This window comes from Buceros rhinoceros, unplaced genomic scaffold (genome assembly GCF_000710305.1).
Source record: "Buceros rhinoceros silvestris isolate BGI_N320 unplaced genomic scaffold, ASM71030v1 scaffold14450, whole genome shotgun sequence".
Classification (NCBI taxonomy): domain Eukaryota; kingdom Metazoa; phylum Chordata; class Aves; order Bucerotiformes; family Bucerotidae; genus Buceros; species Buceros rhinoceros.
In genome coordinates, this window is record NW_010387984.1 from 18,315 (window position 1) to 43,997 (window position 25,683).

The 25,683-nt window shown below is 47.2% G+C and overlaps 1 protein-coding gene across 1 annotated transcript; it reads right to left on the minus strand.

The window, feature by feature from the left end:
• Window positions 1-25,212, minus strand: HK1 (hexokinase 1). Its single transcript, XM_010142921.1, has 16 exons — window positions 25,068-25,212; window positions 20,114-20,233; window positions 17,466-17,561; window positions 16,083-16,182; window positions 15,808-15,991; window positions 15,396-15,551; window positions 13,189-13,422; window positions 11,352-11,656; window positions 10,677-10,825; window positions 10,458-10,577; window positions 9,264-9,359; window positions 8,200-8,299; window positions 5,620-5,803; window positions 3,419-3,574; window positions 2,506-2,739; window positions 1-1,827 (listed from the first exon to the last, which is right to left on the minus strand). The coding sequence occupies exons 1-16, from the start codon at window positions 25,122-25,124 to the stop codon at window positions 1,683-1,685; spliced, it is 2,436 nt and encodes an 811-aa protein (XP_010141223.1). The 5' UTR covers window positions 25,125-25,212; the 3' UTR covers window positions 1-1,682.
• Window positions 25,213-25,683: the final 471 nt, after the last annotated feature.

Consider the following 25,683-nt stretch of genomic DNA (forward strand, 5'->3'; position numbering starts at 1 on the left):
TTAACGCACATCAAAAAACTTTAATATTTTCACAAGTATCACGTAACACTAGTATCGGAGCTACTAGTGTGCAAAGTAAAAAGACTCTCTACCTTTGCAAAACCAGTTAGGCATGCAATTTTTCAGGTAGACACACAGTTAAAGCTGCAGTGACTGTTTGTGACTCACATGGTACTTTACGACATTCACTCACAGTGCACCATAATGCATATTGAAATGTTACCGATAGGTAGGGCAATCCAAATCTTGGGGGCGTGGAACGAGGACAAAGAGGAGTAGCTTTCAAATTTCCACCTGATTTCTGCAGGAAGAGGCAGCAGGGAAAACCATGCACACATCTCAAATTCATTTTTGGTAAAAGAGCAGGAATTAAGGACTACTGTGCGGTCTCCCTCTCTGCAGAAAGTGGTGTGACTTGCAAATGCTATTCAACATTTGCCTTCCTAACTGCTTCTCAATCCAAGTAATGCAGCTGGTACGCAAAGATCATAATGGCACCGGCTCGACAGACGACAGGATGCACCAGGTGTATATGGTCTTTGTTGTTGCTTTAGTCCTTGAAATAAGCTGGGTCCAATTTTGGCTTTGTGTTTTGTTTAGCTAACGCGCCCGGGTCCTCAAAGGCAAGATCAAAACCAAACCCTCTCATATTCCTTTCTGATCACTAGCTCTAGCCGAGTGTTTGTGTTTTGAATGGCTGCTTAACAGTATTAAAGATTAAAGCTTCGTGTGGAATCAAATACCCATTTAAGGCGAGAGACGGAAATATACACATCCGAGAGACACCATTTAGCTGCAGATTCAGTAGAAGGGCAGCTGCAGTGCCCTGATCTAGACTGACAAGAGGAGATAGAAAATATTTTTTATAAGAACTCTTAAACAGCAGAATACAGCACAGCCCGTGCAGGGACCATAAATCTACCAATTTCCCAGGTCTGGAGATTTGGATTACCCCAATCACCAACCACTTCATTGTACTCTTTAGGGATTTCTTGCTGAAACGTGACAGATTTCGCCCGGTAATACAACACTATTCACAGAAGCAATGGGAAATACCAGTGGAACCAGATCTGTGGGACAAGGGTGTTTACTTTTACCATGACAAAACAGGCATCAAGGAAGCAAGTAAGTCGCATTGTCAAGTCCCACTATAGAGTTACGTGCGTGCACAGTGCTGACACACCATAATATTTTCACAATCGCTTTAGACGGAACAACAGCAGGTAGATATGCAGGAGAGAACTGTTGCTTCCCCTTCACTAAAAGCATCAACACCCAGGTCTGGTGGTCAGCGTGCTGGTGGTGCGCTTAACAGGGATGCTGCAAAGAACACATTTGGTATGATGCAATGGTAGCTCTCAACGCACATCACTTGGGGGCAATTTCGTCTCAGACAACAACTGGGTTTGGACAGCTGCAGAAATTATAGACTGATTTTTCCATGACCTACAGATGGGGAAGGTACCAACAAGGTGAATAAGAAACATGCAGATTAGGGTCCGGAAACAGGAGATATTATTAACAGCACACATTCTATCTTGTATCCTATTTTTTATGTCATTAGTTGTATTTTTTTTCCCCGATAAAGCAGTGAGTTCTGGGTTTTTACCAGTTCTGGCTATGCAGTCGCTGCTTTATGAGAAAGTGCTCACAAGACAGAATCGGGGCCAGGATTGTGGAGTTCAGTTCTGCTCGGCATCACGAAGCCTACATCCCACTGCTGTGATGAGCGCTGCCCCTTTCCCGCTGCCATCCTCTGACAGCAGGAAGGTCACGTCGCAGTTGGGTGCCAGGTCTTTGACCGTTTGGTGCATGATTCTTGAAAAGCTGCGAAAGGAAACAACAGCAGTGGGTGAGGCAGGTCCCATAGTGCCTGCAGAGTGTAGTACTGCCAGGGCTCTTCGCAGTGCTGCCCCCTTCACTGGAGAAAGAACTAAAATGCTGGAAGCTAGGGTGGATCTGAAGACCGGGAGCAGTGGGTGTTAAACGAAAAAAGCAGTCACATCCCACCCCTTCCTCTCTGTCTGAGGTTAACCCTGAGTGCTAGTATCACAGCAAAGGGGAGAGAAGAGACCACGTACGGTTATCTCCTTCCCAACCATTTCCATCCATGCACACCAGAGACAGGCACTAGTTCTCTCCTCCTGCCACCATCTCTGGCTGCTGAAGCAATGCACATCTTCTGCACACTGAATAAACATCTTCCAAAGAGACACCAGGCATTTTGGCCCTGTGCTGTCGTTGCCTTTGCACAGCCAAAAGATCCTTCTCTTGCTGTGTGCCTTGTCCCCTTCAGTTTGTCACTGCCCCAAGAATCCTTCTCAAGTGCTTGTTGATCCTCTCATTACCCTTTAGAAAGCCCTGACCACCCCTGACTAAAACTTCTTTTCCCTGGCTTTCATCCTAGCAATTAAGAGAGACCGGTTTGGTGCGTCAAGAGAAAGGATGTACAAGCAATGTGGTACAAATCACAGGCAAATAAACGTGGAGAAGGTGAATACTCACTGTGGATGTAGTTTGTACAGAGTCCCATCCACACCAACCGTTATCTCCAGGTGCTCTAATCCTCTGTTCTCCCTAATTTTATCTACAACAGCAGCCATTCCAGCGCCGCACAACTGAGCTGCTCGCCTCGACACTGCTCCGCACACGGTCTTGACAATGATACTGTCATCGCAGGTGCTGTTGAGCCCCAGCTGCTGGAGGATGGCTCGCACCTGCAGCAAGGCCAGCCTGTCACTGCAGAAGCAGAAGAGCACAGTGTTAAATTAAAGGTTTCCCCTCGGTCAAGCCACTGCCACAAACCCCCGCTGCGTTGATGGCTGCATCCATGCACCCGCAGCCTTTCCTGCCAGCGCAGGAGACCATGGGAAATGCAAATTCATTCACCCCAGCACCATACTGCAGTGCAAAAGAGGCAGCAAAGGAGGCTCCGAGTCCAGCTCTGCATTGCATCCCCTTGTTTTTTCTTACAAAGGGCATTTCAGGAAAATATTTTTAATAATCAACTGGAGGGGGGGGTCTTCTCCCCATAAAGACTCAAAAGGCTTTGAGATTACTTTAAAATACAGAGTCCAAACAATGAAGACACGAGAATAGCCAGTAAAGAAGCACTCCTTCAGCTAGTGTTCATTCGGTTCAACATTTGTAGCTAGACACTCACAAGGGGCACAGGAGAGTGGCTGGATTTCTCAGCAAGTAAATTCTTGACAGCCCTTCCCATGATTTAGCAGTGAGCATTGCTAGAAATTACAGTGATGTTGTGAAGAGTCCTGCACATGCACAGACTCTAGACAAAACCAAAATTTCCTCTGGAGAACCAAGCAATTCTCTCCAGCTGTCTCTCCCCTCCAGCAGTGTCACCATATGAGTGTCACCACACTATTTCACCCTAAACAACTTCCTCTGCAGCACTCACCTCTCGATCTGAGAAAGGAACTTAGTTTCAAAGATATGTCTGGTCTTCAGCGTCTCTGAAATCTGGCCTCTGAACAGGAACCCCCGTTTGGTGAAGTCGATCAAAATATTGCGGACTATTTCCCCCAGGTACATCCCACTGATCATTTTCTCATACCTGCAATGAAAGGCAGCGGCACAGCTCAGAGGGACGCCGCTCACATTTGCAAAGGCAATATCGCAGCTGCGTTACCAGCCAGGTGTCCTGCACACAGGCACTGGGGACATGAAACAGGCAACCCGATTTACACAGAAAGGCCATTTACTAGAAAACACGGGCAAGAGAAAGCGTGACGCCTCAGTGGGAAGCCTTGCGAGCCCATCTACAAACCCTTCATCTATTCCTCACTACCACGTTCCCCCAGCCAGGCTGTTGTTAATGACAGTTGGTACTTCTCCCAGATGGAAGAAATTAAAGCACGTCACAGGAGAGCAGAACAGTGCCCAGGTGAAAGCTAAATTTGCTGTGCATCCTCCAGCGACAGCCGTGAGTGGACTCCAGGGAAAACATGTCTCCACTGCACAACATTTGGGAGCCTTCTTGAAGCATAACTGAGATCTTCAACAGAAAAAGCTCAGGGCCTCCATGTGGCAAAATTACAGGAAAAAAAACACAAGGTGCCATCACTGCGAGCGCAGCGTTTTTAAGGGAGTCCTGTGCTGTGAAACCCCGTGAAAGATAATAGATGTGAAAAGATATGTCCAGCATGTCCACAGGACCACTTCCCTGTAAATCAGCAAGCTGAGGGTCCAGGGTTGGTTTACACTTTTCAGTTAGTGCCAGAACTTGGTTTCCAGTAGGGAACCGGCAGTCCAATAACCAAAACAGGGAGGAACCAAGCTGTCTTGAAGCCCTCTTGCCCCCCACTTTGCTCACAGGACCCGAGTTTTCCACTTGCAGGCCTGCCCCCAGGCTAGAGAGAGGGAATACCTTCCACTTGCAGACAACAAGGAGTGGTCCACAAGCAATGCTCAGCACCAGTACAGGGCAGCCCTGCGCTGAGGAGGGCAGGAGTCTGCTTTGCAGTCCTTCCCCTCCGGCATCATTCTGGTTTGAATGGAGCATTTTGGAGTCCGTGAGCTGTGCCCTTACCAATGAAAACTGAACAGTTCTCCATTTCCTGAAGAGTGATGCATCCTTTGTTTCTCCTCCAGAAGCTCTAAAGCAGGGTTTCTGCCCTGGATTGAGTGGAACCCAGCATGCCGTGTCACTGGAAGCCTGCCACGCAGCCCATTTAATACTGTGAGCTCTCACAGGCTTGTACCCAGCAAGTGCCCTCCCTCTTAAATACCTAACTCTATCTGGAATAAATTATTCTCCCTGGCAGTCTCTGCTACAGCTTTGGCTGCATACTCCATGCCAACTCTGCTGCTGTGGCAGGCTCGCTCAGCATCTGCCTCTCTGGGTCTCTTTGAGCCCTAACTTCTAAAGAGCCTCCCAAGGGACCTGCCAACTTGTCTGCATCCCCCAGGTTTTTAGGCAGGTTTACTCTAGTCACAATACCTTTTTAAAACCTCTTGGCATCAAAGCATTGCTGCAGAGAAATTACGAAAAATTGCAGTCTGGGCATGCAGCAGTCTCAGCCCGGTTTTACTGGTGCTGGGCACACCCCCTTCCTTCCCGTTCTGGAAGAGGACAGAGATGCACTTGCCCAAACAAGAGCTGGACCCCCAAAAGGGAACCAACCTCCAGGGCCAAGAAAGGCAGGTCCTCTGACATGACATATTTCATCCAGAAAATTGTCTGATACGAGAGCTGGCTGCAACTGCTAGAAAGCTCCGGACTGCTTTACAGTGAGCAGCTCCAAGTTCCAACCACGCTGGTGAGTAGGCTCAAGATTTCTAAAGGCAATAGAGCAATAGAACAACAAGCCATTTAAACACCCTCAGTACAACACAGGATGAGAAAAAGGGTCTCTTAGTAATTTCAAGACTCTGGAAGTTCTCACCAAAAACCCTGCTGCAGTCCCATGGCAGCAAATAAGCTGAAAAAAGGCAGCGACCAGGAAAAGCGCAGAAGAGGGAGAGCCCCTGGGATAGCAGGGCGGCAGTCATTTGCCACTCCTAACCTCTCCCTTCTCTGGCTGGGAGAAATGCAATTCTCTCTAAAAAGCATTTAAGGCAGCCTGGCTTATTCTTGGCATCCCATTTATCCTGCAGTACCTTTGCTTTCCAGCATTTAGGGAATAGTCATCAACCGCTTTGTCATATATTGTCCTGATATCGTCCAGGCATCCATTATCCCCGAACGCTCCCCACTCCGTGTTTACGCACATCCGTCCTTGCTCACCATCCACCATCTCTATGTTCCTCATCTCTTCCATGTAACAGGCATTGCTGCCAGTTCCTGAAAGAAGAAAATACCAAAATTATTCTTTGTTTGGAACAAAACAACACAAGAACAAGCACAACAGCCCTGTCAAAACCTTCTGGTGGATCTTGAATGTGCTTTTTTTGAATGATGAAGTAAAATCATCATTTGAAACATCATGAAAACACACTCTTCAATTATCCTAAATTGAAAGAAAATACCAGTACTGTGGTGCACCACTCATGACGACTCAGAGAAGAGGCTCACCCAGGCCAGCTGGGCTGAAGGTCCTGTGCTACAGGGAGGAGCATCAGTGTGGCACTTTTGGTGCAGCAAGCCTCATGTGCTTCAATAACCAGCTGGATTTTGAAGTCAGGAAACAACTCCCACAAAGCCCATGGACCCAAAAAATACAGGGGAAAATTTGCCAAACTGAAAACCTCAGCAAGTTCTGAGGCATCAGGCAAAGAAAACCCCAGGGCTTTTACCTGCTAATTGCAGGGTATTTTTTAGTTTTTGCTTGGGTTTTTTCATGACTCAAATTGTTTAAATAGTTTCTATGGCAGGAAGGTTACTTCCATGATGAAATGATGATGGTTACTAACACGAAGAAATGATGAGGGTTACTAACACGAAGAAATGATGAGGGTTACTAACACGAAGAAATGATGCCCTATCTGATTTTGCTTAAAGGGAGCTCCGTAGGGAGCAAAGCTTTATCAGAAAAGAGAGGCAGCTTTTGCTGCTACCTGGGGTAAAAGTTTTCTTCAAGTTGCTTACCAAACTCTCATTTAACCCTGCACCACAGAATCTGTGCCAGTTACATCAGCAAGTCTGGTTTTCTTTGTGATTTTTTTTACTATAAAGTCTGAGCAAATATAGATCCTCCCACAGCACTCCCCTGCCACAGGAGAGCTGAGCCACAGCACAGAGCTTGGGGGTGGAAAGCCTGGGCTGGCAGTCCAAGACCCAGCTTTTACAGGACCAGACCAAACCAGACCAGACCCAGCTGTGGACCACCAGCACTGGCCAACCTCCCAATGCAAGGTCTCATTGTCCAGAATGAGCTAAGTAAGGGCTGCCTGAATATGTGGATACTTATTAAATAGGCGCTGTTTGACAGGCTTTTAGATGATCTCCTGTTGCCAGCAGATGAAAAGCAGAGACCTGGTCTCATTAGTGGCACTTTCCAAAGCATTCAGCAGTGGATGCTCAAAGCATCGGCTCTCCTGGGCAGACAGGTGGCTCTGGGCAGACAGTGCACCAGCATAATGTGAATTCTCCCCCGCAAGAATATTTTTCCCTGACAAGCAGGAAAGTTCACCCACCTCCCTGCACTGGCGAGAGCAGGGCAACTGCCAGCTCATGCAGGCACCTCAGCAAGCGCTGTCAGTCTGTCCGAGGCAATTCAGGCAGGGCAGAGGGAGCTGTCAGAGCCCTGGGGCTTTTGCTCTTGTTATCCAACATGTACCCAGGCTGCCTTCAACTCCCTGCTCTGTACACAGACATGCTGGCTGGGGCGCATCTCTGGCAGGGCTGCAGCAGACAGCCCTCAGAGGATGCTCTCAGCACCGCAAGGACACGCTGTCCTTCTTGCGGGGACTCTGTCCCTGAAAACACGCCACTGACGGAGCTGCACAGACGTGACTTCCTACCCACACTGCGCTGTGCTGACTCATCCTGGACATTTTCCAACTGTCTGGAGGAGAAACTGGTGGCGTTTTATTTTCCTACAGCCCATCTTGCAACTGAAAGAATTCTTGGAGCTTGCAAGTGCCTCAATCCCCTTCTCTCCCACTGAAAATTCATGTCTCTGGAGAGCTTTGGGAATTCACACCACCATGTGCCTCAGGCACCCCTGGTGTGGCATTTGCAAAGGCACCGACAGGAACACGTGGAATTATTTCAGCTGTCTCCCTGCTGGGAAGGGAGCTGTCAGTCACCATGCTTTGTCTATCAGAGCTCTTCATCATACCCCATTCGGGAACTGTGGCTGTGCTTTACAAGTTTATTCTGAGAGACCACGTGCTCCAGGAAAGCTGTAGGCTCCCTGAACATCCTGGCAAGGAAACTCTTACAGGCTAAACTAACCAATGCTCCTGGAGCTGGTGAGGCTGCCGAGCCCACATTTACCCACTTCACAAGCAGAACAGTGCCTTTCCCTCCCGCACAAAAAACCAGGCGGGATTTGTTCAGCATCACAGCCTGTGCTTCTCTCAACTGATCGTGGACAGAACTAAGCTGGCTGTTGAATTTTGCTCTTAACTCCTCAATACAGCTTGCTTCTGAAGACATAGCTGTTCATCTCAGCATCTTTCACTCATGGACACCCCAGCTGTGTTTTCAGTTAACCGCAGGGATGTCTCCATGAGAATACGGACAGATCGGCTGACGTGCTGTTTAATAAAAAAGTGCCAAATAAAAAGACATACCAACAATGAGTCCGATTTCACAGTTTGGGTCTTCATAAGCACAAGTCATCATTGTGCCCACCGTATCATTCACCACAGCCACCACATCCAAGTCAAACTCCTTCAGAAGAGAGAAATACAACAGTGAAAATGCGGGTTTGGGGCAACCCCTCACACCAGAGGGGCCAGGAAAGGAGCATACCAAAGGGGATGCTGTCAAAACACACTGGAAACGAACAAATGAAAGTACCAGCCTGGTTTTACACATGCAAAAATAGGAACTTAATCTACCAGCGGGTAGCTCCTCACATGCTCTACTTACGATAGGCTATGTCTTCGTGGCTGTTCTCTTTGGCTTAGGTATATTTAAGAACAGATCCTGTACACAGGCACATGATGGAGGGCTATCGCCATTCTGTATTGCAGCAGTGCGGTAGCAAATCCAGTAGCAAAGGTTTTTAAGGTTTCACTTGCTGCTAAAAACTCTGCAAAATTAATGTTCTCCTCAGGCCATTTTTCTTCCCTTCCTAGAAAGTTTTAGTTAAGCTGCTTGAGGCTCTTTCAAGATCAAGGGTTGGGAGAGGGAAAACTGTCATTTCAGGTGCACTGAGGTGCATTCCTACAATCACTATATTGAAAACTCCTGCTTCCCCCACACTGTGATGCAGTGACAATTGCCACAGGGTTTGCAAGTAGCCTTAAAAGTTTTACCAGCTTTATAATATTAGAAGCCTCCAGGGAAAAAAACAAGCAATGAAACAAAACTTCCCAATGTAGCAATTTTTGAGTAAAAAATTGAGTAGCAATTTCGGTTTGGTGGCTGAACTCTCCGATTTCCACCATGTACCCTCTAGACTGTCCTACACATGGTGGTCAGGCTACTTGTCAGCATCAGAGCCAGCACAGCCGGTCGGCATCAGGCTGCAAGGCAAACACTCTCTGTGCAGGACAGGAGGCACAGCCCGTGTCCTCAAGGCACACAAACCCTGCGAGAGGGAGCCAGCCTGACCCATGAGCTCTGTCAGGTCTGGAGGGGAGGGAGAAATAAGTGGAGATATTGAAAACAAAACCCTAAGAAAAATCACCTCTCTTCTTTTAATTCCTTCTCTAAGCAAATACACCACATCTTCTCCCTCGCAGTCCGTAGCTTTGAAACCTTTTGTCCAATTGAGAAGGATACCCTGAAAAGAAAGAAGAATTAGTTACCAAGTTTCTTGATGCACTACAAATCGCCCCAAAAACCCTACAATCCTCTAAGGGACGATCACTGAGCATGTCTGTCTGATAACTTCCCTGCATCTGCCCACCTCTCCAGGCCATGAAAGCACAAAATCACAGCGCTTCACACAGGTGAACACAGGTTACTGCACACTGCAGCTCTGACCCCACAGCACCAGCAAATGGCAACGGATTTTTATGGTCAGTTGGTTCACGGACTCATAGGGGCTCTAGGTTCAAGGAGAAGGTTCTCCAGTGTTCACCAACATGGGTGCTACATTTTGCTGAACAACCTGTCTTCTCTCAGTCGCTCTCCAAAGCCTCCCGAGCTTGCTCAAGCCAATCACCAGCAAGATGAAAGCATTTTAGAGCTGGGCATGTGAATGCTCCTCCTAACATGACTGCCTGTTGCCTCCTTCCTTCTATATGAATAGCCGTCTTATTCTCACTGAGTCGATGTTATTCTTTACACTTGACATTTTGAATGCTTCAGCATGAGGTTATACAGCAGAGTCTCTATGAACAAGAATATCAGCTGCACAGATGGAGCTGGTGGAAGTATGTGGCTGTGAGGAAGCTAAACATGCAAGTGAGAAGAAAAAGGGTACACTTGACAGGGACGTGCTGCAGGCTACACTGTTACTCTTAGGGTGACATAACTGAGCAGACCCTGGTCCACCCGCACCATGCAGTGAGCCCAGATCAGCTGGGGAACAGGCTCTGGCAGGAGGGATGGACTTTCGCTCACTGCTCACAAAACCAGGGAAGTATCACAGTGCAGCAGGTTTATACGATTGGGAAAAACGTGATATTGTGAAAAAGGGGCATCAACACCATGGAAAATGTAAATGCTCTTATCTGCCACTGCTGTGGGCTGAGCGGCATTTGCATTACTACCTTTAAAGGAACTATTTATAGGAGCAGCTGTACTGGTCAGGGTCAGAGCATGAACTCTGCCCTGGTACAACCTCCCTGTAAGTGTCACAGAGATGAACTGGAGGTAGAGAAATCAGGCCTAGCATAAGCTCAAAAGCAGATTCAAAAGACATTTAGGAACTTACGGCATCCAGACTGGTCTGCTTGCAAGGGAAGGAAAACGTGAAGCCAAGAGGAAGACGTGCACCTTTTATCCCCATATAATCCAGGAAGTCAGAAATGCAGGTAACGATGTGATCAAACAGCTTTAAAGAGAGAAGTTGTACATTTGAAGTTGCACATGTTACACGCCCTTGAGAAGATACTTAAAAAGCAGCAGTGCTGCAGAAGAATAATACAAATACCTCTTCTCCTGTTCCCTGCATCACCTCTATAGGAATGGCATAGATCTTGTTGTGCATCTCAACTGTTCTCCTCTTACCGCTGCGTATTTTCACCAGCAAAACTCTAAAGTTTGTCCCTCCAAGGTCAAGTGCCAGAAAGTCTCCATTCTCTGTAAAAGAATGTGTGTGTGTATTTAAAGAACCATAAGCAAAAACTAAAAAAGTGCCTTCCCCAGAAAGCACTTTGATACAGATTCTGCTCTGATTACTCCAGCCCTTTTTTTTTTTTTTTGGTGGTTTTTGGGTTTGTTTTGTTTTAAACCAACAAGGAAAAAAGGACCCACACAACTGTTTCTTGAGAGAAAGCAGAAACTTGGCCAGATACTCTGAAACGCAGAGAACTGCCAAAGAACTGGTTGTGCAAACAGGGTTCAGATGCATTTGGGGTTAGAAGCCCAGCTGTGGTTCTCTCCTCCCAGGCTGTGGCTTGCTTGCACCTTGGGGCAAGGATGTGGGGCCAGGCTGCCAGCAACCAGCACAAAAGCAGTGCAGGCTGCCCTGCCTGGGGCTGAGGTTTTCTCTTTTGCACAGCTCAGGAGGCTCCTCTTTCATTCCCCAAACCCAAAGCCCATCACTGGAAGCCCATTTTTGGCACCCTGCAGCCGAGCCGGTAGCCTCACTCCAGCATGCCTCTACCTGTCCCATCCGGCGTGCTGCGGACAAAGGTGGGCAGCATTTTCACTTTGGCAGTCTCATGAGTCTTCTTCTTCAGCCCCGCTTCCATCTCCGCCCTCATCCTCTTCTTCACCTGCAGCAGCTGCTCATGGGTGAGCTTGAACTCGGCCAGTGTCTCGTCAATGAGCCGGTGCTGTTCCAACAGCCGATATGCCACCGCTGTCACCATCGCTGCTCCCTTCCCACTTCCGCTCTCTGACAGCAGAAACCGCACTTCCGAGTCAGGCACCAAGCGCCGGGTGGTTTTGTGCAAGCGCCGGGCGTACCTGTGGGGAGGCGAGGCTGTAAGCCCACCATCTGCGTGGCCTCCCCCACAGCCCCCAAAATCTATGCTGCCACTGTGGACCGACCACGAGAGGAGTGAGGAGCCCAAGCAAGCTACAGCCTCCAAAGTAGGAAAACTGCCGGGGAGAAACAGTTCTTCCCTCTGGCCTCTTTCCTCTTGAATTTCCAAGAAAAGACATCAAAACCCAGCAGAGAGCATGAGTCTCATCCCCTGAACCTGACCTTGGATGGGAGAAAACCCCTGGCTTCGATCCCCTCTCCTGGGGTCATCAAGCTGTCCTGAACTCAGTGGTTTAGGTGGTGTGGGGAAACAGCTCAGAGGCAAAACCTGCCCGTGTATGTTATCTTAACCCACCCTAGACCCGACCATCTGGAACAGCCAGTCAAAATAGCATTCTTGGAAATTTTTGTTTGTCAAAATATTATAGTTTTCTTTAACTGTGGAAAGTATCTTTTTTCCAACAAAATAATGAGAAACCGAAAACAAAATGTTAAACATGTTTCTCCTTTCAAAAGTCTCCTCATAAACGACACTCAGCCCTCCCAGTCAGCTCCAAAGCCAAGGTACGTGCTGTATGTGGTGTTTCTGCTGCCCTTTGGTACCCACCGCTGAATCCCACAGCCAAGGCTGGGAACTGACTCGTAGTCTCCAGTCATTATTTACTAAACACCAGCCTTTTACCATGTGTGCATAAACCACACCTGCACACTGCCTGTTTCTGCCATTTCTTTATTCGCAGCGTGGAGATCCTTACGCAGGTTGCTGCTCTCCAGCGCACACAGGCCAGCAGCCACTCCTAAGCATCCGCAGCCCTGGGGCTTGGGCTCTGGGGTCATTTTGGACCCTAAGACTCACTCCAAATCCTGTTACCAGGACCAAATATTCTCACAGCAGGAGAGCTCAACTTCCTCTCTGATTTCAACATAAATCTAAAGAGCTGTTTGATTAAAAATGTAACTTTCGAGATGGGGAAAAACAAGACAAAGCCAGTTTTTAAAAGGCCACAAATATGTAAGCACTGATTAATTTTTCACCTGGTTTCCAAGTATATCTTCAGAAAAGGTTGAAAAAAGAAAAAGGGTTCGGCACAGTCATTTTCAAAACTACTGAGTTTAAATTGAAAATAGAGATCAAGGTGCTCTAATGCAGGTCTCCTCAAAGCCCAATCCACAGGCACAAAGTAAGATCTTGTACGAAGAAATTCCTTCCAAGAGGTCTGTTGAGATCCCTTAAGGTATGCACTCAAACCACCAGTTCTCACTGATATTGCGGTATCCAGTTACTCAAGGGTTTGGTTCTTTTCTTTGCGGTTTTGTTCTTTTTTTCAAATCTCACCCTGCTTCTTCACATCTTTCCTTTCCACTAAGGTCCCCATCTCAGACCAAATTGATGCCCACAATCCAGGTTCCTCATCTCACACCCAAACCACATGCCTGGGGTTACATGCTCAACCCTCTGCAAACCAGAGGCCATGGCAGGTGAAGAGTTAACAGCAGGAACAGAGACACTCACTGTGGATGCATCTTGTAGAGGGAGCCATCAACCCCCACGGTGGTCCGGAGGCGGCCGACCCCTTTGTTATCCCGCAGCTGGTTGAGGATGGCACCTAGTGTAGAGGCCACCAGGTTGGCCGAGCGGAAGGACACGATGGTGCAGACGTGCTGAACAGCGATGCAGTCCTCATGGGATGGCTCCACCCCCAGGCGGGTCAAAATTTCTTTGGCTTTGTTCAAACCTTCTTTGCTCCTACAAAGACAGAGTAGTAAAGGGTACTACTTGGTGGAGGAGCTATAAAATGCAGGACTGAGGCGCATCCGACCATGGGTTTGAGAAAGGGGTTAGAAAGAAAATTTCTTAGAGTACTCAATGGGGAGTTTGAAATGAGGTTTGTAATAAAACGCTCTAAATATGCATTAATTCACAGATAGAAACAGCTTTCCTTTAAAGCCTGGTGCCAACATGCTACTACAAACCGTGCAAGCCCAGGTACTATAGCAGCCATCCTATGGGCACGCCTACTCCCGTAGGTACCCTCCTTCACGTATATTTCCCACAAGACAGGAGATCACGGTGTCACTGGAAACCTGTCCAGTGATAATTACGCGCAATTCTCTCTCCAACACAGACCACAGTTTTGTTGTGCCAGATGATCAGACCAAATCTCATATCGAGTGAGCTTCCTGTACTCCAAAAGTGAACGCACAAAGCGTGGGACCAGGACCAGCCCCATCTTGCAGAGCTGGGGCATCTCCCAGGAGCACGGCATGTGCAGTAGCTCAGGCCACAGTTGGTCCGACAGTGTCAGACCCAAAGCAGAGCAGCAACCCCAAGACAATTAGCAACTTCCAAGCACTTTCACCAACCTGGAGGAATTAAATGCTTTTTCATCACACTGATGCTTTAAACTTCGAACAGCTTCTGCCTGGAGCAGGAAGCACCAGCCCCACAGTTCAGCACAGGCCTGAGCATAGACCTAATCCCACACTCACTTGCTCGTAAGTATCAATAAATTAAGCCCAGTGTGAAAAACAAAACCTTGAGCGAAGGTTGCCTAAGTGATTTCATCCTAATAGGTCTGTTCTCAGGCTTTTACAACCTCACTGCATTTCTGCCCCTTGCTCTGTATTTTCCCTCATTAGCACCCAGCCTGACAGCAAAGTCTCTCGCAAAACTTATCCAGCTCGGTCACCTCCTAGACAAAAACACAAGGAGTATATCTTGCCATTACTAACTGCACTCCATATATCTTTTTAAGGACTCTGGCATCATCTTGCTAGCATCAGCTAGAAATTTGAAGCTGCACAGGGATGTGCCCCCTCCTCATAACCAAAGTGCCCTTCAGGAAATAAGGTGGGATTTCAGGGCAAATGTCGCTCTTAACTGAGTTTCTCAATGACTGCCCTTTTCTCGTTGGTGCTGGACATTACCTTGGTCCATTACACGGACCTCTGTGGTTAAGATGAACAAACACAGACACCTAACGGAAAGCTGTTGAGGTAAGACAGTCTACAGGGATAGGAGTAAAACAGGGCAGCGAGTAACAGGCATTGTAGAAGTTACTGTTTCCTTGGCATTGCACTCACAATCTGTGCACACCTCTGTAGGTGTGCACCAAAATCCGCAGCCTTTCAAAAAGAAAAGCCAGCCCAGTGACTGCAGTACAAACCATCGCAGCGATGTGAATTTTAAAAACGCGGGGGAAGAGACAGTAAGTACTGACCAAGGGGGTGATGACACTATAAGAAACCAACTGGCACATAGCGCAGAGGTCGCCATGCAGCACCTGGCACTGCCTACGAGACTAAATGCTCTGCCTTGTCACGCTTGTTTTCTTTCTGCCCAGCGATGCCGTGGATACAGCGAGGAGCAACACAAGTATTTGCTCAGAGGCACTAAGCCAATTCACTCCCATGTCTAGCTGCAGGGTAGCAATTTCTGGGTTTTTGCAAGCAGGGTGAGAGGTAGTACAGTGCATACCCTGTAGCTGCACAGACTGGTAGGCTTTCATAGCTCCTCCCAACACAGAAAAAGGGAGAAAACTTGGGGAGGAGGGCACAGTCTGTCTGCTGGGGGTCGCCACATGCCAGCTCTGCACCTGTGCTGGAGAATGGCAGCCACTGCCAATGCAGCACATCTTCCCACCAAGCAAAAAGAGATGCTGAAAAATTAACATTCAGAGTCACTGTGAAACCCAGGGGGTGAAAGGGACAGGTACTCACTTTTCTATGGCAGAAACGTGCTTTGTCTCAAACTTCCCTTTGGTGAGTAGCTCAGGGGTGATTCTCCCCTCAAAGAGCAACCCCTCCTTGGCCATCTTCACCAGGATGAGCCTTACCAGCTCCCCCATGTACATCCCGCTGACCATCTTCTCAAACCTGCAGGAGATGTCGGCAGCAGTCATCCATACACTCACAGGCAACACTGGGAGACAGAGCTCACCCACCCACCCACAGGCAACATCTGGAGGCAGAGTCCAGCTGTCCCACCTCAGTGCCCAGCCCAGCCTGCAGTTTGCCTCACCACAGGCAAAGTCAAGTTTTCTTCGACTGCTGAACTCACAAGGCTAGTGGAAAAGGGAACGTGGAGTGGAAAACAAAAGAAGCAAAGCTCACAAATAACTGCCTCACTCACAGCTGCTTCCCAGGATTAAGGGATCCACGGTCAATCTCTCGATCAAACTCAGTCCTGATGTCTTCTAGTGAGCCATCATCTCCAAAGGCCCCCCACTCTGTGTTGATGCACATCCTGCCCTCGTCCCCTTCCACCAGGTCGATGTGTCGCATCTCCTCCATGTAACAGGCGTTGGTGCCAGTGCCTTAAGGGAAAGGACATCAGAAGGTACTAATCAAACAGGCCAGGCAAAGGGAGAAAAGCCAGGTGCATGCTGCAGCAGCCATATCCATTACCAATGATCAAGCCAACTTCGCAACGCTGGTCATCAAAACCACAGGTCATCATAGTCCCGACGGTGTCATTCACAACAGCCATGATATCTGCATCATAGTCCTGAGGGAGGAACAAAACATTACTTGGACCATATGGCTTTCCTGGAAAAAGCTGCTTGTGTTTATCACCAGTGTCCTTACATCAACTAATTTCACTAGGAACTGGAGACAAGTGATTTGTCTGAATAACACAGCTCATCTTTTTAAATATCACCTATTCCATCTGCCAGTTCCCTATCCCATGTACCCAAAAAGACAATGAGAGCAGACCAACGCAGCAGGGAAACAACAAAACAGCAGTAGTGTAATTCTAGAGAGCAAAGAGCTGCTCTCAGGCAAGCACCCTTAGGCAGGGAAGAAAAGGCCTATACATGAGGAACCCTGCAGTTAAACACCATGGAGTAATTTGATGCAGTTGCTTCAAACTGCAGTCAGTCTAGAAGATATTCCCAAGTTAGGAATTTCTCATAGAATTCACAAACCATCTGGGAGTTGTATTTCAAGTGAAGATTGTAATACAAAAATATAAGCGAATATTGCATTTAAATAAGCTGTCCAAATGACATGCACTCATTCCTTTCCAGCTTCTTTAGTGTGTCTTTCTACCAGATACCAAGCCTGATGATAGTAACTGACTATAGTAATGTTGTTCGGTGACAGGAAAAATCAGGTTTCATTAAGAGTCTGCAACTGCCCAAACAGAGCAAATACTGCCCAGTTTCCAATGAATTTGGATGCTGAGTAATCAACGTATCTCGCTGAAAACATTACACAAACCCAAAATCACTCCATCCCACACTCGGTGCCTTTTTATTCGTTTAAATCCTCAACCTGGTCTCCACCCTTTATAAAATCAGCAGTGAGAAACTGCAGGGAGCAACACAGCTCACTGAGCCTGAAATGCCCCTTCTCTACTGCTCCACTCCTCTCCTGCTCCCAAGCAAGGCAGTGGCACAACTCAGCTGAGCCCAGACCATGAGATGCAGTTCTCAGGAAGAGGACATGTTGGTATCACTGAAAAGCTACATCTCTGAAAAGCTACATCACTGACACACACACAGCCCTTTTTCAGTCTCTGGAGAGTGATAAAATTGCTGGAGGTTGGCAGCAACAAGCCACAACATAGTATCTCAGTTTTGTGCTACAAGGAAAATCACAGCTTTCACATAGCGACACTATGATGTCACTCCAGTTTCCCAGCAAACAACAAAACTGCACGTCTTGATGCAAGAAAAGCTGCACCATCACTCAGATCACACGCTCGAGTCAGCGACATGAAGGGTGGACACAACAAAATGCCAGTTGCTGTGACACAGAGATAAAAAAGAACGAGGTACGATTTACCCCACGTTTCTTGATGGCCTTGTTAAGCAGCCTCACAACATCTGCTCCCTCCACTCCGCTTGCTTTGAAGCGCTTCGTCCAGGTTATCAGAATACCCTGATAAAACAAAAGAGCAATATTCAACAGAATGCCACCAGGAGATGCAAATAGATTTCCCACACACACACACCCCGCTTAAAAACAAGATTTTATACTTCAAATGCACCTTCAGGTCTCTTTTCTTATACGACCTAACAACCCAACCTGAGACCACCAGCGGTCTTTGGCTCTCATTACAGTAAGCTGAAAGATGGGAGATTGTTTTCCCCTCCCTTGCTAGAAAATGGTTTGTTTGCATTTTGTATTTTCAGCCCACTCTTCTCCCTGCTACTCCTCGACAGCTTTTCTTGGAAAACCATTTAATCCTTTTGGGCCATGGAAATCGACTGCTTTCAGAAAAAGCTGACTGTGCGGGACTGGCTAAAGAGAAGGGATGTGATGTATGTCCAGAACTGGGCTGCAGCGGGAATCAGACTGCTGCACGTTTGCTGCCTGGAGTCCCAGCTGTCTGGGCTGCTTTCCCGGTGGGATCATGCCTACAGGCTGAAGCAAATGGAAATACTGGAAAGGCAGCAACGTATGTCCCCGACTTACAGAATGGATCAAAAAGGAAATCCTGGTATTGAATTCCTTGTCTGTAAACGGTGATAAAGAGCCTGCAAACCAAGGTAATGACCACATCTGATGGTTTTTTTCTATTTAGATAATGCCCAGCTGATTCAGAGCATTCAACAGGTAAGTAAATAACAGTAAAGAAAAGAGCATTGACTGCAGTCAAGAGGAAAGACAACTCAAACCAGCTCAACTTTTCATACACACCAAAACATTCACGTCTTTCACAACAGGAGTCCAAGAAGCTAAAAACCAGAAAAGCTGAAGCCTATTGGCACAAGCAGCCACTGCCCAGGTGTATGGAGGTCCATATCTCAGCTTAAAAATGGACCACGTGTCTTATGCACATTCGCCCTCCAAGTGGGATAGCTACAAGGGACAGAGGGGTCCGGGCAGCTCTTTCCACACCAGATCTTCTCCTGCCACTAAACCACAAACTCAGTTTTGTGTGGGGTTTGCCCCTGTGCTGTCCTCGTTAGCATCAGCAAACCCCCGTGCTGCTGTGCAGGGGAGCCACGGGCAAAGGCCACCCCGCAGGCACATCTTTAATGGGCAAGTTCCATGTAACTTTTATCATCCAGAGTGGTCAAACCACTCTGGCAAACAGCAGCTCCTCTCAGCCTGACAGGCTGCTGTGCCGGAAGGATTTTTTGCTTTGCCAGCAAGGCCTTGGCAGCAGGACACAACCGTGCAGTGCCATCTCGTCACCCTTTTTTCCAAGAAACAGGGAACACCATGCTTCCCTCTGCTCACCAAGCACCAAGAAATAAGCACCCAGGCAAGCACAGCCTCACAGAAGCAACAATCCAGGAAGAAATCTGGACCACAGAATCCAGAAAAACATGTTTTTCAAACACCTAAAACATCACAAAAGCTATCAGAAAGAGAGGTTGGTGGGGGGGGGTGGTGGTGGTTTGTTTTTTTTTTATTAAGAGACACCCCCCTTGCCTCTTAGTATCCTTCTCCACTCTGCCACTGCTCATTTCCACGTCTCCACACGTGTGCCCAAGTTACCCCACATGCTACCTGCCTGCCCCTGCCCCACACAAGCATGATTTCTTCCCAGCTGGCTTGAGCACACCAGCCCACAAATAAGTGCCCTTCAACGCACAGCTAAACAGATTTTCTCAAGGGCAACTCAGCTTCACAACCATATCCGCAGCACGATTCTGCTGCACTCAGCAGCCTGAACCTTACCACGTACCATGGTCAGACTGGACCAAAAGCACCAAAATCAACTCATCTCTTCTGAACTGATGCAGAAAAAAGCAGTTCTCTATTCTTAACTACATCCAGACCCTGAGTTAGTGAGCACCCTCACTTACAGCTCTCAGCATCGCTCAGGAAGTATGAAATGTCATAAAAATCATGCCTCACCTGGTCCTCCTCAGCACCAACATCTGGGGAGCTGTTGCACCAGGCTAACCTACAGACCTGCAAGCTAGAAAAGCAGGTCGTGCTTTAACAGTACAACCTCTTAGCGTTGTGGGGATTCAACTTTCCTGCATTAATTTGCTACACCATTGCCATAGCAATGCTGTACGAGGAGACTGCTGAGTCATCTGTGATATAACGAGCAAGAGAAGAAAAATATCATAGCATCCTTGTCATGCTCAGGAGGGAGACCCTGGTCCAGACGGGTGTGTGCGCTCGTGGAGTTCAGCAAAATCCGAGCAAATGCTGCCATGCTGGGTCCCTCCCAGTTACACCGCGTGGAGAGGTGAAAAAGGCTGCACAGGAGGCAGGAAAAACTGCTGCCACGTTTACATGGTAAACCATAATTCTGAGGGGCTCAGGCAGAGGCAGTGCAAAACATCAGGTGCCTCTTTGTCATCTGTTAACCTGCCTGGACTTAAACACAAACATGAAGCCTAACAGCAAAATACAACACTCCTTTACCCCAAAACCAAGACCTGTCTGAGGTACTGCTTTCACAGCAGTGTTTTAACAACACGGCAGCTCTTCCGTCTGCTACAAAAATTGTGAAATCTTCTTACCTCATCTAACTTGGATTGTCGACACGGGAAAGAAAACGTAAACCCAACCGGTAATTTCTTGTCTTTGATTTGTTGTTTCTCCATAAAGTCTCCGAGGCATTCAGCAACATGATCAAAAAGCTACAAGAAAGAGCACAGCACAAAACCACCACTGTTAGAAACAGAGGTTCAGGGAGAAAATATCGCAAACTGCAGATGAAAACTGCACCGGGTGAGGGGAAAAGGCAAAATACCTGCTCCAAATTTTAAAAGATGTTTAAATGACAAAGCTATGAAAATACTCTATATTATAAAGTGTATATTACCACTTTAAATAATGAATTATGAAATACATTGTCCTTTTACACCCATATAAAAATGCTTTTCCCGAAATAAGAGGCATGTGGCTCTGGAGCCTGCCATAACCCTTCCACTTAACATTTAACACCAAAAATGTTCCTTTAACCTCTCAATAACACAGAGGAGCATCTCAAAAGAGCAGTTGGGAACCAGCCCCACGTGAGGTTGAGCAATTTTACAGCTATGCAGAGAAGATCAACACCTGCTTCACTCAAGCACTGCTGAGATCAGAGCAGCCAGCATTTTGCAGGAGCCACGCAAAGGACATCACCTCTCAGATCTATTCCTACAGCACTCATCAAACAAACGAAAAGGAAACCCAGGGGATTTGTCCACATATTTTACGTGTTCTGAGAAACAACCCAAAATGGGAACATTTTACGCTTTTTTTTTTTTTTTTTTTTTACAATGCTGAACTATGCAGGCAGCCTGCACCAGGCCCACAGGTACTGCTTCTCATCCAGCCACCTCGACAGCCCCTCGGCAGTGCCCTGTGACAATGACACCATGATGGGTGCCCACCAGCCAGGCCAGGAGCGGGGCATGCGAGGGAGTGTGTGGGCATGACAGTGAGGGACATCTCTCCCACCGAACTATTTGAAAAGCTCCTCAGGTAGATTGCAACACTCAAAGCAAAAAATCAAGCCCTGGCAAATAAAGCAACAAAAATACATGTTTGTATCTACCCGTCCCAAGAAGTCAGACATGCCTTGAACTGACCCGTACCACAAATGGATGCTGAGCCATTAACAAGCCACCACCTGCCCCAGAAGATAAATGCACTTCACATTTTAACTCCCTGCAAGAAAAAACAAAACAAAACAAGAAAGCCCAACCCTATCTGCAGCTTTGGGGGGATGAGGCCAGGAAAGCTGCCCAGAGGATCGGCGATAATTGGGAGGGAGTACAAAAAGTTATCTGTTGGTTGCAGTTAGCCTGCACAGCTTTATTAAGAACAATTTACAGAATCTCGGAGAGACGGGGAAGCACTAGAGACAGGCTGCAGTGATCACAAAAAATGAAGAGGAATATTTTGCCATACAAAGCAGGTCAAGAAGTGATGCGTGTATGTTACAGTTTAAGAGAGCACCTTAACCCCATTCCTAAAACGAGGTCAGATTTGATTAAGCACAAGTACAGTAGTTTCCCAGGGAAAATGTTTCCATTCACGTCCTGGCCAAATCAAGGACATCTCACTGAGCACACACAGAGAAACGGCCTGGGAAAGCAACCTACGCTGCTGCACTTCTGTAAGGCTATTTTCAGCGGTCCAGACAAGGGAGAGAGGAAAGGGAGATACGAAAAGAAGAACTATAGCTCAGTAATAAAATATGACAGCTTCTCCAGGGAGAATACAGAAATTCACAGGAGTGTACATTTTTCTTGCACTTTCCATCTGAAAGTATCTTGCTAAATACTCAACCCTACTAAACTTTCAGCTGCCCTCAGGATTACAGATGATAACCCAGGGGCGAACCTCACACCCCTCAGGAATTCAGAGAGCAGGAAGCAGAAATATTTCCTGTGGATGTTGCTCTAAAAATCCCATTCATGCAACGCACCACAGCTGCAGAGAGAAGATACAGGACCTGCTTTCTAAGTCCAACTGCAAAAGATCCCTCAACATCCCCAGTGCACTCCAGGAAGTCCGCGCTCCTGCCGGTGTTTGCCCGCACAGTCCCCACACAACCTGCCGAAGCTCGCATGCTCGCTGCAGCAATGCCCCGCGAGTCATTTGGGCTCTGAGCAGGCGGCAGGGCACGCGAGGGTAACCCGTGCCAGAGCCTGCATGGGCACTCGCAGTTAACTATTAGCCGCGAGTGCTAACTATTGACAGGACAGTAGCAGCGTCCAGTCGGTGGTGCCCGCTCTGGCTGTGCTACTGTTTTTAACAAAGCACAGAGGGAACGCACTGCTCCAAGGAGAAGAGACAGACAGGCATTTATTAATTTTGCTGCCACCAACGGCAGTAAGATTTTTCCTAAGGAGACTCAAGGAAGCATCTTTATGTGCCCATGCCCAGATTAACGACTAGACCTTACAAATGCCCAGTAACTCTGACGGGACAGTAGAGGCAACATAACAAAGTACCTGCAGATTTTGTTAAAGTAGGGCAGGCGGACTGAGGGTAAATCCAAATTCCTGCCCACCCACAAGTGTGCGGTAGGCAATGGTGTGAGCCCAATATCGTATCACATGTCAGAGAGACAGAGTGACCGCTGCAGCCAAGAGGAAAGGACCAGCTGGGTTTTACACCTTTATAGACCTGAAGTGACACAACCGTGAGACGCTGAGCAATATGATATCAGGCTTCACTACTTTCTCTGGCCACGAAGTTGCCTGCTCAGGTTGGGCTCCAAGAAATCTCCACAAGGATGCTGGCAGCTCACAGGCTTTGGCAAGCAACTGAAGATCTGAGCTCAAGCTCAAGCCCCCGAGTGGGGAAGATTTAAAGAGCAAGGAAACTACAGCTTCCGACTGGGAGAACAGCCTGAAATCCATAACCTGTCTCACAGTGGTGGCAGAATACAAAGCGAAACACCAAAATCAAGCCTCAGGCACGCTCCCATTTGCTGAGTTGACAGAGAAGACAGGCTTCTTACAACTTTTAGACCTGCTATTACATTGCTGCAGTCAATGAGAGTTTTGTCCTTGACTTTGACAGGGAACTGTCTCTGACTGGCAAAGCTGTCAGCCTATGTCTGACAGATTGGCAAAAATCGGTTTTTTTAATGCAATGAAGTAGAAAATATCAAAGTGGATTGTGCTAGTGAGGCATGCAGTCATTAATCACAATCCCTTCAATAAGCTGTATTAGGCTTTAAGAGTATAATTCACTGAAGTTAACGACACAGCTTGCTGAAAAACATTAGTAGCCTACCCCGTGCAGGCAATTCAGTTCCACTAACCTGTCTCTCAGATTTCAGAGAACCTCAACTGTAACACATCAGAATAAGCACCAAATCATCACCTGCCTGGGTGCCTCCTGCGTAACCACCATGCTTCCCTGCAAAGTCTCACAGCACGTTTTAGTCGTAGTGGGAAATTGTCATGGGACAACTTTGAACCCGGAGACAATTCTGACGATGCTTCTAGTTCTCCTCCTCTTTTCCTGGTACTTAAATACTGGGAACAACCATCCCCCTAGGGTGAGTGGAAGCCCTGCTCACCTCCCTTTCAGTTTACAAGCCATGACAAAGCCTGTCAGTCTGAACTCCACACTGCTGGTTCCCACAGCCAAATGGTCTTCAGATATTTAAAAATTAAAACATAAACACAGCAAAGCCCTGGAAAGAATGCAGACCTGGTGTCTCTCCTTTCCTGGCTTGTCCTTACTTCCCTTATCACGTCTCCATCAAGTCTCACCTTAAGCCAGCCTGCCTTGCTTCCTGAGGACAGCCTCTTGCCCCTTGGGATGCAGGCAGCCCTGCTGCTTGTCAGTCTCCACTCCTCACACCCCTCCAATGGCAAGTCACCCCACACTCCAAATCTGCCTCCAGGCAGCCCACCCAACTTCTCTGTCATCACCAGCAACAGGCAGCTCAGCTCAGCTTCTCTCCAAAACCGTTCTGTGGGAAAGCTGCTGCACGACCTTTTGGCCAGATAACAACGTAGTAATGTTAGGAGAAGTCTTTACAAGCAAGGCATTTTATCGCTGTGGTTCAGATACCAGAGCAATGCTTAAATCAGTGCTACTTTCAAGCCGTGATTGCAGTCTTTCACTCACTGCTGCTTAACAATGGAGCAGCAGTTATTAGATAATACGTTAAGGGTATTAAAGTAACTACAGAAAGTATATTAAGGGTAGAAATGCTGTTTGCATAATTTTTCTTTCTTTCCTCTTTTGTTTATACTTCTGAAACAATCTATAAGATTCCTGCAGGTCTCATATCCTGAATAGCAGCTCATTCTAGTAAAAAATAGAAAAAACTTGCTGTTTCCAACCCGGTTTGTCTTACACTGACACAAATCTGTCAGTAAAATGTTCATTGTAATCCACTTCCTGATCATAAAAAGAAACTAAATTCTTCCAAAGAACCCAATTTGAAATCCAAGTAAATGGATCCAAACATTTTCTACTCTTGGAACCTTGGAGACTAAAAAAACCTACCATTTATTCAGCAAATATTAAGCTGAAGTTGGGCCAAAACATTCTATCAGCTTCCTGTAATTTTTCTCATGTACTTGTACTTTTCATGAATGCTGAGTCGCTCATGAGACCGCCAGGACAGATATGTGGCTGTCATGGGTATTTCTATCCCTCATCTAACACTAGAGTTGCAGGGTTGGTCATGCTCGTTGCTTACAAACACTAAGTTGTTTTCCTGCTGCCAATTCCCGCCTGTGGAAAGTAACTTTACTATAAAAGTCAGGAATTTTACTTCTAGACCGCTTTTTCCCTAACTCAGCCAAAAGCCTCCCACATGACGACAGCACACTGGCAGCACCCATGCACGCTCTATTAGACCAAATACTGCTTATTTATTTTCACCACGGATCAAGAGATGCAGTCAAGTCTGTGCCTGCTAAAGATGCTACGGCCATTCTTGTGGAGTTGTTCTAAAATAGTATGAAAGCAGAGAGTAGAGAGATATTCTAAAGAAAGGGTGCTTACCCGTGTTCCGCTGCCATGCATGATATCTTCAGGTGTATTATAAATTTCGCTCTCCATTTGTACTGTCTGCTTTTTTTCATGGGATACCTTCACCCGCAGAATCCGGAAGTAAGAACCACCAAGATCCAGTGCAATGAAATCACCTTTCTCTATGTGGAAAACAAGACACGAGCAATTAAAAATTGTACGCAGCACAAATCTGGGAAACATCAAGCTCTGTTAAGTATAATGCATCAGGAAGTGTCCAGTGCCTAGGGCAAGGCAGCTTTAGCTGCAGGACGGCCACATGAAGCATCAGCCTGATTCCCTACAATTTAACGTGAAGTTGGTGCACCAGCACTGCCAACCACTGTGGATACACAGGCAACTCCAAAAAGAATGGACTCAGTGGACAGCCTGTATCCAGATCTCACGATGAAGCTGGCAGAGCAAAGATCTCAGGAGAAAGCCAAGCAGAAGTTGAAAACAGAGACAGTAAAATCAAGGGACGTTGACCACTGAGGAGCAGTCTCTTGCTGTAAATAAACTTGTGTCATTTTGGCAAGCAACAGTGAATGGTGGCTGGACTGTGCACTACTCTAACATCAACAGACGTAGTTAAAGCAGGAACCACTTA

Coding starts and splice junctions, on each gene's coding strand:
- HK1 (XM_010142921.1), bottom strand. CDS start 25,124: ATGGAGAGCGAAATTTATAATACACCTGAAGATATCATGCATGGCAGC. Junction 11,657..13,188: donor CTCTACAAGATGCATCCACA/GTGAGTGTCTCT, acceptor GCCTCCCCACAG/GTACGCCCGGCGCTTGCACA. Junction 3,575..5,619: donor CTAAATGCTGGAAAGCAAAG/GTACTGCAGGAT, acceptor CTTTCATTGCAG/GTATGAGAAAATGATCAGTG.